The 14,172-nt window shown below is 42.9% G+C and overlaps 1 protein-coding gene across 2 annotated transcripts in view; it reads right to left on the bottom strand.

Moving 5' to 3' along the window:
* The window catches only part of LOC142389965 (arf-GAP with coiled-coil, ANK repeat and PH domain-containing protein 3-like), a 90,983-nt gene extending 81,049 nt beyond the window's left edge, over positions 1-9,934 (bottom strand). For both annotated transcript variants that reach the window (XM_075475242.1, XM_075475243.1), the window contains exon 1: positions 9,781-9,934. In XM_075475242.1, coding sequence (XP_075331357.1) covers positions 9,781-9,827 — 47 coding nt within the window. In that variant the 5' untranslated portion in view covers positions 9,828-9,934. The remainder of the gene's footprint in view (positions 1-9,780) is intronic.
* Positions 9,935-14,172: the final 4,238 nt, after the last annotated feature.

Here is a 14,172-nt window from a genome sequence, read left to right as displayed (position 1 = left end):
CTCCAACGCCGGCCGCAGCTCTGCGCACAGTTCCAGGAGGGTTTCCCTCAAAACGGCTAATGAGCCAGTCGCCATCATGTGCCAGCAAATCCTCTCTATCTAGTGAACACACGCTCTCTTCAAAATGCACCATTTGCAAAGTCTTCTAATACTGCTGAAGCAGCCATTGTTTTTAATGGAATGCATTGCACCACTTTGCGCATGCTTTTATATCCACTCGTTTAACTGCAGACACATGGGTGTGTTAATTGTTTATTAGTATTAATTGTTCATGCATCTCAAATGTACACATCACTGTCTGAGGACTAATTGTTTTCACGTTATGCAGACGATACACAACTTTATGTGTCTCTGTCACCGGACGACTGCAGCCCAGCTGACGTTCTGTGTCAGTGTCTGGAGGAAGTAAACACCTGGATGAGAGAGAATTTTCTACAATTAAATGAAGACAAAACTGAGATCATTCTGTTTGGTAGCAAAGAGAAGAGGGTCAGCGTTGGTAAATATCTTGAGACTCGGAACCTTACAATCACTGACCAGGTTCGTAACCTCGGAGTGTTGATAGACTCAGATCTGACTTTCAGCAGCCACATCAAAGCTGTCACCAAGGCAGCTTTTTACCACCTCAGAAACATCAACAGAATTAAAGGTTTCCTCTCCCAAAAAGACCAAGAGAAACTCATCCATGCATTCATCTCCAGTAGACTCGATTACTGTAATGCTCTTTTAACTGGACTTCCCAAAAAGAGCATTAAACATCTGCAGCTCATCCAGAACGCTGCTGCTAGAGTTTTAACCAGGACTAAGAGATCTGAACACATCACACCAGTTTTAATATCTTTACACTGGCTTCCAGTCAGTCACAGAATAGATTTTAAAAGCCTGCTGATGGTTTACAAATCCCAGAACGGTTTAGGCCCAAAATACATCTGTGATATGTTCAGAGAATATAAACCCAGCAGAGCTCTTAGATCCAAGGACTCAGATCAGCTGGTCCAGTCCAGAGTCCAGACTAAACATGGAGAAGCAGCATTTAGCTGTTATGCTGCTAACAAGTGGAACAAACTGCCAGTGGAGATTAAACTTTCAGCAAATGTAGACATTTTTAAATCCAGGTTAAAGACATTTCTGTTCTCATGTGTCTATGCATGAAATATCTTTTAACTTATCTAGACTGTTGCCTGTTTTTAAATTCATTTAAATGATTTTATTTGTTTCTTTTTATATTCTTTTATGTATTTTTAATGCTTCTTGCACTCCCTGCTGCAATGCTTTTATTTTATGTAAAGCACTTTGAACTGTTTGTACATGAAATGTGCTATATAAATAAATTTGATTTGATTTGATTTATTTATTAGAACATAATAACATGTTTCCCAACATCACCTTAGGTGTCGCCAAAGAATCAACAGCTGCAGAAAAGTACGTACGCCATCCCTGAAGCTGCCGTGAGGCACCGCACATTTCCACAGTCTTTTCGCTCTTGATACATCTGATTGCTGACGTGAAAAGGTGCGTACGCCACTATTTTGTGCGTACGCACCCTTTGTACATGAGGCCCCTGATCTCTTATTAACTAAATTCACCTAATATTATTCCGGGAATCTCTGACGTGCACCCTTCCCTCACCCTGTAAACTGACTTTGTCACAAATCCATCCATTCAGTCATTTTCTCACAGATACTTTAAATTCAATAGCCGTGAGCGCCACAGGTCACAGGCCTTGGATTCCCTGCTCTGCTCTGTGACTCAATGAAAAGCCCTTCACCATGACGGTCGCTTGCCTGAGCTCTCTGCCCCCCCACTGTTGACATGGGAGAACTCTCTGCCCTCGGCCGTTAAGGCACAGAGAAGACAGTCTGTCTCCAATGGGAAGTAACAAATTCACTGGACAATAGTTATATTCTCCCGAGGGGCTGGAAGCTCAGGGTAACGAACAAACAGGGTCACTGAAACTCCCTCCAAAATTAAAACACCCTTCTATCTGAGCATTCACAAAAGTTCAGGATCGACAAGCAGAAAACATCTTAAGTTCCCAGCTAGAGGGGAGCATCAGTCCGAACTGCAAGAAAACAGCAACTATGCTGCCTGCTCTCAGTGTTGTTCCACAGCAAACACAAACACAGGAGTTTGCGCAGCAGAGTAATCTTTGAACACCAACACAGATGTATGGAGCATTACTGGCTGCAGTGACACATCAGTCTGAGGCGAAGCATTCAGACTAAACACAAAGTTTGGTCAAGAGGTCATCGAGCCATGAAATCAACATACTGTTAGGAGGCAGTAATACTGGCTTCAGACAACACCACACACGACAAATACGTTGGTCAGATGTGTTGGGTCAGACAATAATTTTTTTTTTTTTAAATCATAAATTTGTGGTTAAGATCAGGTGCTAGGTACAGGTTAATGGACACAAGAGTGCAAAAATCATCCTTTTACTTCCGAATGGGTCATGTTAAAGTTAAAGCAATACTATGTAACTTCTCAAAAAGCCCATTATGGAGCTCCCCCTACAGGCTTGGAGGTAATGTACGGTTACGACACTGCCTCTCTCTTTCTCTTCCTTGCTTCATCAGTCAACGTCTTCTTCTGTTTCTTGGGTGCCTCTGCCATGATGATCGTACTGACAATGTTGCGCTAGCTTAGCCTTATACCTGGGAGCGTGAGACAGGTCTATTTGTTTTTGCGGTAGGTGTGCCAGAAAGCAAGTCGAAGTACTTCCGCTCAGCTCCCGGGCCGGTCCAGCAAAGTTACATAGCGCAGTTTTTCCAACTCAGACCCCCGAAGGGCATAGGAGACAGGCCAATCGTAATATTAAAACTCATTCTAGCCGCACAATTTTTTTCAAACTGTTATTTTAAGGTAGAAATGTTACATAGTATTGCTTTAAGAAGCATCTTTTCAGCAAAGTTCCAAAACAAGATTTCGGTGTTATTACCTCAAGACCAAATCATGCAAGCCGTTTTATAGCTCGTCTTATCAGTTGAGAACTGAAACCAGAAAAAAAAAAAATCAGCTAAAAATGAACCCTCGCTTTTAAAAATGGGTCCATTTAATACATTTCAAAACTTTAATTATGTGACTGTCATGCCCAAGACTCATCCTGAGTCTACATGGTTTGGGTTATGCTACTTGTGATATCTAATCTGAAGACGGCAGCTTAAAAGGAACTAATAAGAACCAAACTGTCTGCCGTTTTGCTCCACAGAGCGATCCATAGGCAAGCGGTCTGAGCTCTCGCTCGCTGACAGCCGCTCAGACCTGATTTCCTGCATGATTTTACATGCGTGGGAAACTGTGGTGCGTTATGCCAATCCAAATGGCCAAAAAAAGCCCAGATTTTCCTGCTTCCTTCCAGTCATCCACCTCCGGGGTTGTTACATAACGCTACAGCACTGCTCTCGGCTCCAGAAAGAAGCCACATGAATACTCTCTAAAAACACCGTCACAGGCTTGAGTGGCTGCTGCAACAAGCAATTACTTTGCCTCTTACAGCATCTCTCCTAGTCATTCAAACATTCTGGGCAGCAAAGAAAACACCCCTACTTACTGTAAGCTTGAGGAATGCTCACTTTATGAGACCGGATTTCTCTGGCAAGAAGCAAAATCTGCTCCACACATAAGGAGGGACGAGGCCCAGGCCTATTTTTCATTCCACAGTTGCAGATAAGAGATGACTCTATCCACCAATTTATGAAGCAGACACAGTCAGTGGGATTACATGGCACTGAAAGAATCGGATTAATGGCTAAATTACAATAAGACTGAGTTATTAAGTTCATGTATACACCTTAGTTGGACTAAAAATTGGACCGGATCGGGTTACTCAGTCGGATTAAGACCCCGAGATAACTATGTTGAAAGTCTCACTAAACAGGCTTGTAGATGGTGAAGCACGTGGTGAATTGGACTTTGCGTTCTGCACATGCAGTCAAAGGAGACGATATCACTCAGTGGGTCTACATGATGAGATTAGTTTGATTATAGCTAGAGTAGGGTTATGCGCCTTATTTGAGCAGGGGTAATTATCCTTGGATATATGGCGGTGAATGAATCGAATCACAGGCACAAAGCATGTCATACTCCGATAAGATAGGTGGCGCTGTACCCATTTCAACTTTTTCTAATAGAGCCACTTCCGGTTGACCGCTTCACCACCAATAACAACAACAACATACAGGCATTCGAGAAAGATGGCGAAAGAAGAGCAAGATGAAGCTACGTCCCTCTACATTTCGTTTGTGATGAGCATGCTTATTGCACAAACGCGATGCACAACGGCGCATTCTCCATCGCGTTGTTTCTTTCTGACGGCGGTTTGGAGAACTGTAAATAGGTTCAGTAGTTTGTCTAATCACACAAACATAAATGGAAAATAAAGAATATAATGTAAAAACAATGTAATAAATCAATACTTGTTCAGATCACCTTTATTCCTCAGAACAGCCTGAACACTTTTAGACAAGCTTTCTGTCATTGTTTTTATTGTGAGAATTGTTTTCCTGTTTTTCTTTATTGTGATTCTCACTATTGTTTTTCTGTTTCCCTTCACCCTTTTTCTTTATTCTTCCGAACGTTTCTGGGACTTTAACTACTCCTGCATACTTTCACCAATTTTGGTATCAAAACGTTCAGCTCGTTCAGGAGATGTATGCTCTATCTTTTAGTATTTCTGATTTTTATACTTTTTAAAATATTTAACTTTTATCTTTGCTCCTTCTTGGTTTTATGAATGGGGAGCCAACAGAGGGGCACACAGATCATTTTCAGCTTTTTCTGATATTCAAACAAAATCCTTTAACTTTCATACAGCTTAACTTACAGAGACAGATTCTACCTTAAAATGTAGGAAAATGTGTCCTCCTTCAGCCAATGTGACTACCAAAGAGCTCACATTTACAGAATTTCAGCTATGAGCCTTGAAGCGAGAGCAACCTTTCAAATTCTCTCACCAACTCCAATGGAAAGTTTGCTGTGACACAGCAGACAGCTTCAAGTGAGTTCAACTCGCTGCCATTTAAAAACCTTTCACTCAATTGAAATAAAAACTACTTTCCCGCATTCCTCTAAGCCTTCTGATGTTGACGGTCTTCAAACTTTTTTTCTCGTTCTTCAACTTTTCTCATTTGAAGTCATAGTATCCCTTCAGCCATTTTCTGCTCCTTCTGCTGGGTATGAGCTTGTTAAGCCACATCGCTCTTCCACTACTCTGCTACATATTACACTGCAGCCATTTAAACTAGGGATGGTAACCGATGACCGTATCACCGATGGTTGACCGAATCAACGTCGTCCGGTTAGAATTTTTCTGCCGTCGGTTTAAAAAAAAAAAAAAAAAAACACTATATCTTTAGAAATGTTATGTGAGCATGAGCCATCCCACGATGGAAGAACAACCGCAGCAGAGCTCACGTAGCGCCCTCCTCAGAGGTCCTCTCTTACACCGGTTGCGTGTAGCTCTAATGCAAATGTATCCTGACGGCAATATTGTGACAACCTTCACTGCCAGTTTGTTAGTGGCTTCGTGTGGACTACGACATAATGATAATTGTAACACTGTAATGGCAAAAGACACAAGAGTAACTTAGCCTACTTGTTGTGTTATATTCATCTGTACTTAAATGGCATGACGACAGGAACTTATTGCAAAGGATTTTGTGCAGCATAGGCTTCGGTAAGTTTTTTTTTTTTAACGAAGTCATTGGTTAACCTAATTTCCTGTAACACCGCCAAATGCACCGTTCTCTGTTTGTGACTTTGTAACGTGGGCTTTTAACAGCCCGAGTTCGGTGCCGCGTTTGATTCGTGTTTAAAAAGTACCGTGACTGGAAGGGCGCTGCTGCACGTAATGTGTGGCTGTGCGTGTCTGCGCAGGCACAGCAATTATTTTTCTACCCAAAACCATTATTATTCCTCCACAAGTACGCCTAGAACTAGTGGTTAATGATTGGAGAAAATGTATAATACCAAGGGCACGAACTAACATTGAGAGCCTAACCATTCTAAAATGGGGGCATAACTTGTTCCACGAGGCAGAGAAAGACGTGCGACAGGACAAAGATATCATAAATGGCACTTATAGAATTTTCCGTGACCGACTTTAATCGACTAATGAGGCTCAGTGGTCGGTCAAGACTTTTTTTAAATTTCGACATCCCTAATTTAAACTATTACTCACTTGACTTCTGCTAAATTGTCACTATTTTCAGCTTTTTTAGCATGGTCAGCTAACCCAATTCAGCTCATGAGCATTCTCTCTGCTGTTTCGCAGGAACAGCTTTTTCTAGTTTCTTTAAGCAGTCAGGAATTAATGCAGGAATAGTTCTGCAGGCTTCTTGAAGGACATTCCAAAGCTCTTCTTTGGATGTTTTATTCCTTTCTCTGTCAAGATGATCCCACACTGATTCAGCAATGGTGAGGTCTGTGCTCTAGGGATAATTCATCCCTCCATAAGATCTGTTGCCACTGATTTTCAGTCCGCTTCTTGTCTCATTTGGCATACCTCAGCCTTTTTTTCCCGCTTCCCTTGATTCAGAATGGCTTCTTGACAGCCACCCTTCTATGGGGACCATTTGTGATGAGGGCTTTGGCCGACAGTAGATTTATTAACTGAAGGTCCAAAAAAAAATCACTATTTTGTGAATTTTAAATGTTCCCCGTTACTCTTAATTGAGATTTGATGATATCAGAAGGTTAATTTCCAATTAAATATTTATTTTCTGTCAAAGTTGAACATGACATGTGACACTATACTGTTTCAGATAAATACAGAACAGGTATTTTAAATGAAAATCCTATATCTGACCGGTCAACTGTTTGCTCTCCAGCAGCGGTTGTCTCTCTTGCTGTTCGGGAGCTCTCTTCCAACGTCTCAGCTGATGTAGACATCCCTCACAACCGTAGTAGTAACTTACTCAGTTACTTGTATAAGAAACACACAGGAAACATGTTGCTCTGAACTCTGCGCGCTGCGCTCGCTCGCTCGCTTCAGTGAGGAGTTGCCGCTCTCTTTATTAAACGTTGAACGGGAACACAACTGCAATGCATATGTGTGTGTAAAGATTGTCTATGGTGACAGACGTCTCACTCTAACATCAACTAATCAAAAAAAGTTTGCATTCTCTGTGCTCAAACATGTGGCGCTGCTTCAGGTGATGAAAAAGATTAGTGGTATTCCCTGTCTTTGTCGGAACATGTGCTCGACATAACACACTACTCTGTTTCGTGTCGGACTCCCTGCTCACGGCTTAGTGGGACGAGTTATGTGAAGATTTTATCCAAACTCAGGACCCAGCTACGTGGGAGGAGATTTCGGTAAGCACAGACCTGCGTCGCCGTGTCCAGGCCACGGGAAAGGCGCTGGGAAATATGGTTCTGCGTTTCCTTTTTTAAATCAACAATTTCGTCAGATTCAGGTGTGGATATGTTGTCGCCTTCGTACCCTGCATTATTCTCGCCTTCTTCGACCTCAGTTTCACTCATTTTCTCCTCCTTTTTCCAACTTTTTTTTTCTTTCCCATCTCCCTCTCAGGCCCGAGCTACACGAAAACGAAACGAGGGTTGTTTTTTTTTTTAAACCGAGTACGAAAATTATTGCAACCACACAGGAAAGCTTCTGTAAAAATATCAGGTCCTCATGGCAACGCCGCGCTTGCTGAAAACGATGCAGTACACACGCCACACCTCTAGGTGCGCTGTAAGCCACCCCCACCGGTTACACCAGAACAATAGAAGAAGCAATGCGCATGCGTGTACGCCCCTACTTCTACCAGCGCGAAGCTCACGTGAAGCTCAAACAAAAGCCTCTTTTTGTTCTGGTCACTGACGTATGTGTATACGTCACTGCCGTTGGTCATGTGGCTGTGACGCAGATGTAAACAAATCCGTTCTGGCTGTAACAATGGCAACGCGATGTTCCTAGATCTTCCCACTCTGGAACCCAGTCTCCAAAAATATCGTTTTGGGGTACCCAGAACGCCGGCTCCATGTGGCCGCGACAGCCAAATGATAAGCAAAAATATCGGTTATAGTGAAAAACGTTTCCGTGTAACCATGCCCTCAGTCTCTCTCTGCAACTGCAGCCATGCTGCTCACAACAGGGAAGTGGGCGTGTCCTACCTGCAGACGGCAGCCAGCAGATGCCGATACTGTTGCCGTGTTTACTTTTGCCATGTGATAGCCTATTGAATGTAGGTCACGAGCAGATTATCGAGATCGATCAAAATTTTATCGCGATCCCGATTCGAGATGGAATTATCGCCCGGCCCTAGACTTCTTCTTTTGTCTTCAACTTGCCCGATTCACGACATATTTAAGGACACACTGCACACAGTGCTGATATGCATTAGTTGTCAGCCAAACTGTGACGATGTCGGACAGACACACTGCTTGTGACAAAGTGCCTAAAGATACCATCTTAGACTGGTTTTCAACCTAGATGTCCGTTATGTGAACAGCGACACAACACTGCTTCATTCCTTCAGTTACTGTAGGTGGCCGTTTTTAAGCTTGCTGGGTTCACAGGTCAGTCTTAAGAGGCACAATAAACAAACAAACAACAAATAATTTAGTAATCACACACACGCATATATCTCTCTGAAAATGGTCAGGTAAAAGGACTGAAAATGAATGAAAAAGCAGCCAATGTCCAAAATAAATACTTTAAAAGACCTTCAGAAAGCCTGAAGAACGGTTCATCAAAACAGGGTTCGTGTCTGGCAACTTTTAAGCACAAACTAAAGAGAGGATAAGGTTCTCCAGACGTTTGCACTGTATTCCATAAAGGTGATAAAAGACCAGGAAAGATTAGAGAAAAGTCTAAAAGTAAGTTCAGATGGATCCATGTAGTCATTTTCAACATTCTATGCATTTGCTTTATTCTATTAGGCAGCTTTTAAACTTTTTTTTTTTTTTTTTTTTGTCCCATAAGCCACACTCATGTTTTGGTGCTTTTTCCTTCAGTAAAAGTTCTGAGTGCATCTCCCACAGCTGCATCAGAGTGAAAGCACCCCACAGACAGGCGGGTTTCTCTCTGCAGGGTCGCAGCACCAGGTTTAGATGTGGCTGGGGAAAAATTCCTGCCTTATTTATGTAACCTTCTGGTGAGCCGCAGTCAGAGTCAATGTGGAAATCTCCAGTTTCCCCCTTATCCACTGATAGATCCCAGTGTTTGGGACGGAGCCAAAACCATCAAAAATCATCACAAAGTGGACTGAACTGACCAGTAGCCATTTATTTTCTATTTATTAATTTGATCAGTTTTTTTTGTTTTGTTTTTTTTTAGATCTTTTTCTTTGGAACTACTGTAGTTGAGGGCAATGGACAATGGAGACTTAGGGGGGAATTCCTGCTGTAAAGCATTATTGTAAATCCACCAATCACCTCCTCCAGAGATGAACAAATGCTTGCCTGGGTAGCAACAGCTGGTGATAAATCTTTAAAAACTCAGACCATGGTGTTGGAAAAAAAAAATAAAAAAAAATCAGCTCCCACTAAGTCCATGTGACCGATCATGTGGCTGCATTGCTCATCAATATCACCTTCTACAAGGCGAGAGGCTGCCAACATGCGAACACACATGTCCCGAACTATGATGAACCATCATTCATCGCATCAAAGTGTGAATCCTTCAACGCGCCAGAAGACTTCACGTAGAGGTCTGAAGCAATTCAAGAGATTTATCTCCTGCATAAATGAGCGCGTGCAGAGGGTGACCGAGCGCGTTCAAACACTCCAGCGAGACAACTACGGCTCGTGAGTTTCGGGGTTCTTACTTACCTAAAGCGTGGTGAATCTTTAATACAGTCTTCAAAATCCACCGTCATCTTGGACTGGAGGGAAGTTTCCACGCGCTTAAAACACGGATTTCATCTCCTGGGCGGTTTAAAGAACAGATGGACGTATCCAACACAGAGAGCCTCCCTCTGTCTCCTGCCCCTCTTGCAGCGGTTTTACTCACGCGCTGAGTGCCCGCGCTCTCACGAGCCGGAGCCGATACAGTCTGTTCAAGAGCCTCTGATGCCTTCAGGTGCACGAGTTGAGCTCGGATTTTTAATGTCCATAAAAGCAAAGGTAAAATAAATGCTAAATTGTCTTAGCCTGGGAATTCCCATGCTGCTTTGCACGCGATTTCATTCACACTGCAAAGGCAGCCTGGAAACCACAGCCCTTATTTTTGTCTGAGTTAGGGAACCAATCACAGAACGGGGCGGGGCAGCAAGACGATGACGACGTCTATGCGCGACACCGAAGCTGTAGAGTGTTAATCCAACATGGCAGCGGACACAACGTTACCGTTCGATGCAGCCTTAGAAAGTGTTTTAAGTAGCTTAGAACGCAAGTTTACTTTTAAAAAAAGAGCAACGTTTGGCGTTGAAAGATTTAATTGCCAAGAAGGATGTATTTGCTCGTCGAATTTCTGTCGCTCTACATACGTCACCTGGTATAAATGATACAATTGGCTATGAATCGCGCGCAAAGCAGCATGGGAAGAACCAGACGCCATTTGATAGACATTCGTAGCGCCCAATAAATGGCTTTAGGCATTCGTAAACCACGCCACAAATATGAGAAAATGCACACCTAGTTCCCAGACCACCATCTCATCGAGATGTGGACGCGTCAACCAGGCTAAAATTGTCTATAAACGAGTTCAATCAGACCACATTATGTGAATCAGAATTTACCAGATTAACTATACACCTTCTAGTATCAACATCAAAATATAGTTTCTATGTAAATTCATAAAAAAATAATGATAAAGTGTATAATATTATAACCCTGACAAAAACAGCCTTTGTCCACCCGAGTGAGCTACGCTAGCGTTTCTGAATGCCAAGAGGTTCAGGCTGTTGCCGAGGTAACAGCTAGGGCCTTTGTGCAGTTATTGGCCCGGGAGCTGTCCTCGGCCCCAAGCACACCAAAAGAGTTCTGGCATGGGCATGGTTGTATGCCAGTTGTGCCTCCAGAGGGTCTGCAAATGGAGTGAGCAGAAAAGGCTGGCAGGTGTACCCTCTGTCACCCAGCAATACACCCAGGAATTCACCTGTGAATACAAAATGTTACCATCACAACCTCATAAGTAGTGACATTCTTAACACAGCCATGATGTTAAAAGTGGTTATCAATAGAGGTTCTGTGGCTCACCTTGTGATAGGCGCCGATAGATCTCTGAGGTCCGAAACACTCGGGAGTCGTGGACCAAGCCGGGCCACTTTGCCACAACATTACTGAACAAATAGTTAGCATTGCAGACCATCTGAAATGCTAAGATGTTAAACCAATTAATGCACAGTACAGGCAATGTGTGGGCAGGCACATTCTTAATAAAAAGTACACTTGTTAAGTATTTGTCAGGGGACTTACCATTCTGCAGGATGTTCTTATGTTTTACTTTGACTTGCTGCCATGTCCGTTTTGGCCCAGTCATGTTAAATCTACACACACAAAAACACACGCACGCACACAATGAAACAGTGGAGGAGCATGGACTTACATTTAGATAGTTTCACTCACATGCAGTCAATTTCAACTTATTCATAATCAAAGTAGGCTACAAATATCTTTTCAAATATCGTCACCTTCCTAAAATAATGTCATAAGTCATTTTTTCAGGTTTTTCAGGAAACACAAAAAACTCCCCCCAAAAGTTAAATTATAGCATAAAATAATAATTTCAGTCAGTAAGTATGTATCAAAGGATGCTTGACATAAGAACACTTATTGTTTTTCATAAAAACTAAGATTAAATAAATGACTTAGGCATTTTTTGGACCACACCTTTGATGCCAAAAAATGACTTGGGCGATTATTTTAGGAAGGTGACGATATGTTAATTAACATTTTATTTGGATTGTAGCCTAATTGTGATAGTTTCAGTGGAGTGGTGAGTGTGATTTATGCACTACTTACGCATTCAGGCGGTCAGCAATGGTTTGCCACGCTTACTCCCTTTGTTTTTTGACTCTGGCAGTATTTCCTTTTTGTTTTATTTTCTCCTTCACCTCTTCATATGCTTCCACTAATAGTTCTTGCTCCGCTGGGGAGAAATACGCCGCCCTTGTTGCCATGGTGAATCAGTGAATCTATGATCGATCGTGGGGTCTATTTAAGCAAGCCGTGTGCAGCACTTATCCGGGATCGGTTTCACCTGGCTTAATGAATCCGTGTCTGCTCATCCTGGCTTGACCTTTGTGCAACCAACTAAGCCTGGGCACTCATGTTTTGGATTCCTTGAACCTGGCTAAGTAATTCATCTTGGATGTCTAAATCCTACTTTTGTGCAACGAGCCCCAGAAGCCGTTTGTAAATCAAGTTATATTTGTGTGTGCATCCGAAATACGTGTGAATCTTGTCCTGCGTATTTAGCTCCACACAGAATTTTTTTAATCAACTGAACTTCTTTGAGTACCGTTTTTAAATCTGTAATGTATTCCAATTGTAAAAGTGCATTACTGAGTTTGTCCACTAGAAGCACTGTTATCTAGCTGTTGTATTACTGTGTTTATATATCCTGTTTGTGGATTTCAGCTCTGCCTTCAATACAATCATCCCGCCTCTGCTACAGGACATGCTGTCCCAGCTGAACGTGCCTGACTCCACCTGCAGGTGGATTACAGACTTCCTGTCTGACAGGAGGCAGTATGTGAGGCTGGGAAAACAGGTCTCAGACTCCCGAAGCATCAGCACTGGTTCCCCTCAAGGCTGTGTTCCTTCCCCTCTGCTCTTCTCCCTGTACACAAACAGCTGCTTCTCCAGTCACCAGTCTGTCAAACTCCTGACGTTCATGGACGACACCACCCTCATTGGACTCATCTCTGGTGGGGATGAGATTGTGGCCGACCCCTCCCACCCCTGACACAAACTGTTCGAAGCACTCCCCTCTGGCAGGAGGCTGCGGTCCATCAGGACCAAAACCTCTCGCCACAAGAACAGTTTCTTCCCCTCTGCAGTTAGCCTCACCAACAAGGCCCACTGTACCCCCCTACTGACATGAACCCCTTATTCCCACTGACACTACACGTTATATTAACGTACTTTCTATCTGTCGGACTCTGCGTTACATTAAAGCTGCGGTCGGCAACTTTTTTTTAGTCATATTAGCTTGAACTGTCATGGGATTCTGGAAGTAGAATATTAAATAGGCTGTTTAGGAAAAATAACGAAATCTGTAGCTCCCTCTGAAGCCTGTAATCATGCTTGCAAAAACCGAGCGCTCCCGGCTGTTTTTAACCAATCAAGTTAGGGTGGAGGAATCCTACCTGTCAATCACAGCTTGTGCACACGCTGCTGAGCGTGAGTCTGCCCCAGCTTGTGTGCGCTCACACTGGTGTGAACTCACGTGCACAACCTCGTCCACAGAGGGGGAGGGGTTTGGGGAGCTTGTTAGAGGTTGGGGGAGGGACTTGAAAGTTGTATCAGTTCGAATTTTCCGACTTTAGACTCGCAATTTTGAAAACCTGCCGACTGCAGCTTTAACGCACTCTTCTGCCCTCAGCTTACAAATACTTTGTACATATATTTTTATTATTTTACATTTTATTACTTTATTTTATTATTATTATATTTTTTGTTTTTATGGCACCAAACAGACCAGGCCAAATTCCCCGTGTTGTAAAAATTACTTGGCAATACATTTTTTTCTGATTCTGATTCTGATATCGAGGCTGCAGAATAAAAGGTTGTTGTCTGACTATTCATGCCTGTGTCCAAAGACATATACATAGACACCGCATCGACTGTGGAAGGGCATGCCTAAAGCACCGCCATCTTGGTACAGGGCTAGCAGAGGCAGCGGTGCATTACCTTACGAAGGAAAGAGGGTGCTTGAATATTTTAAAAATGCTGGTTTTATGCATGTGGTCCGTGAGGAGATTGGCACAGACTATGTGTTTTTTGCTCGGGGAACATGCTGGAGGTACACAATTTGGCATTGACAACCACTATTTGTTGTGTTGTGCTATGCAGATGTGAACATAGAGGGCGCTGCAGTAATGTGTTGTATAGTAGATGTTGTTGCTGTGAGCAGAAGAGGAGAAGAAGAGAAAAGCGCGTAAGTCTGAAGCACAGAGAAGCTCTCCGGCTAATTATTTTACAAATATAACTAAACACCACATTTTGGCGACGAGGATGGCCGTTTCCGTGCCTTTACCTGCACCTTTCATGCCGTGC

Source organism: Odontesthes bonariensis, chromosome 10 (genome assembly GCF_027942865.1).
Source record: "Odontesthes bonariensis isolate fOdoBon6 chromosome 10, fOdoBon6.hap1, whole genome shotgun sequence".
Taxonomy (NCBI): Eukaryota; Metazoa; Chordata; class Actinopteri; order Atheriniformes; family Atherinopsidae; genus Odontesthes; species Odontesthes bonariensis.
This window is presented reverse-complemented; position numbering and strand designations above follow the sequence as displayed.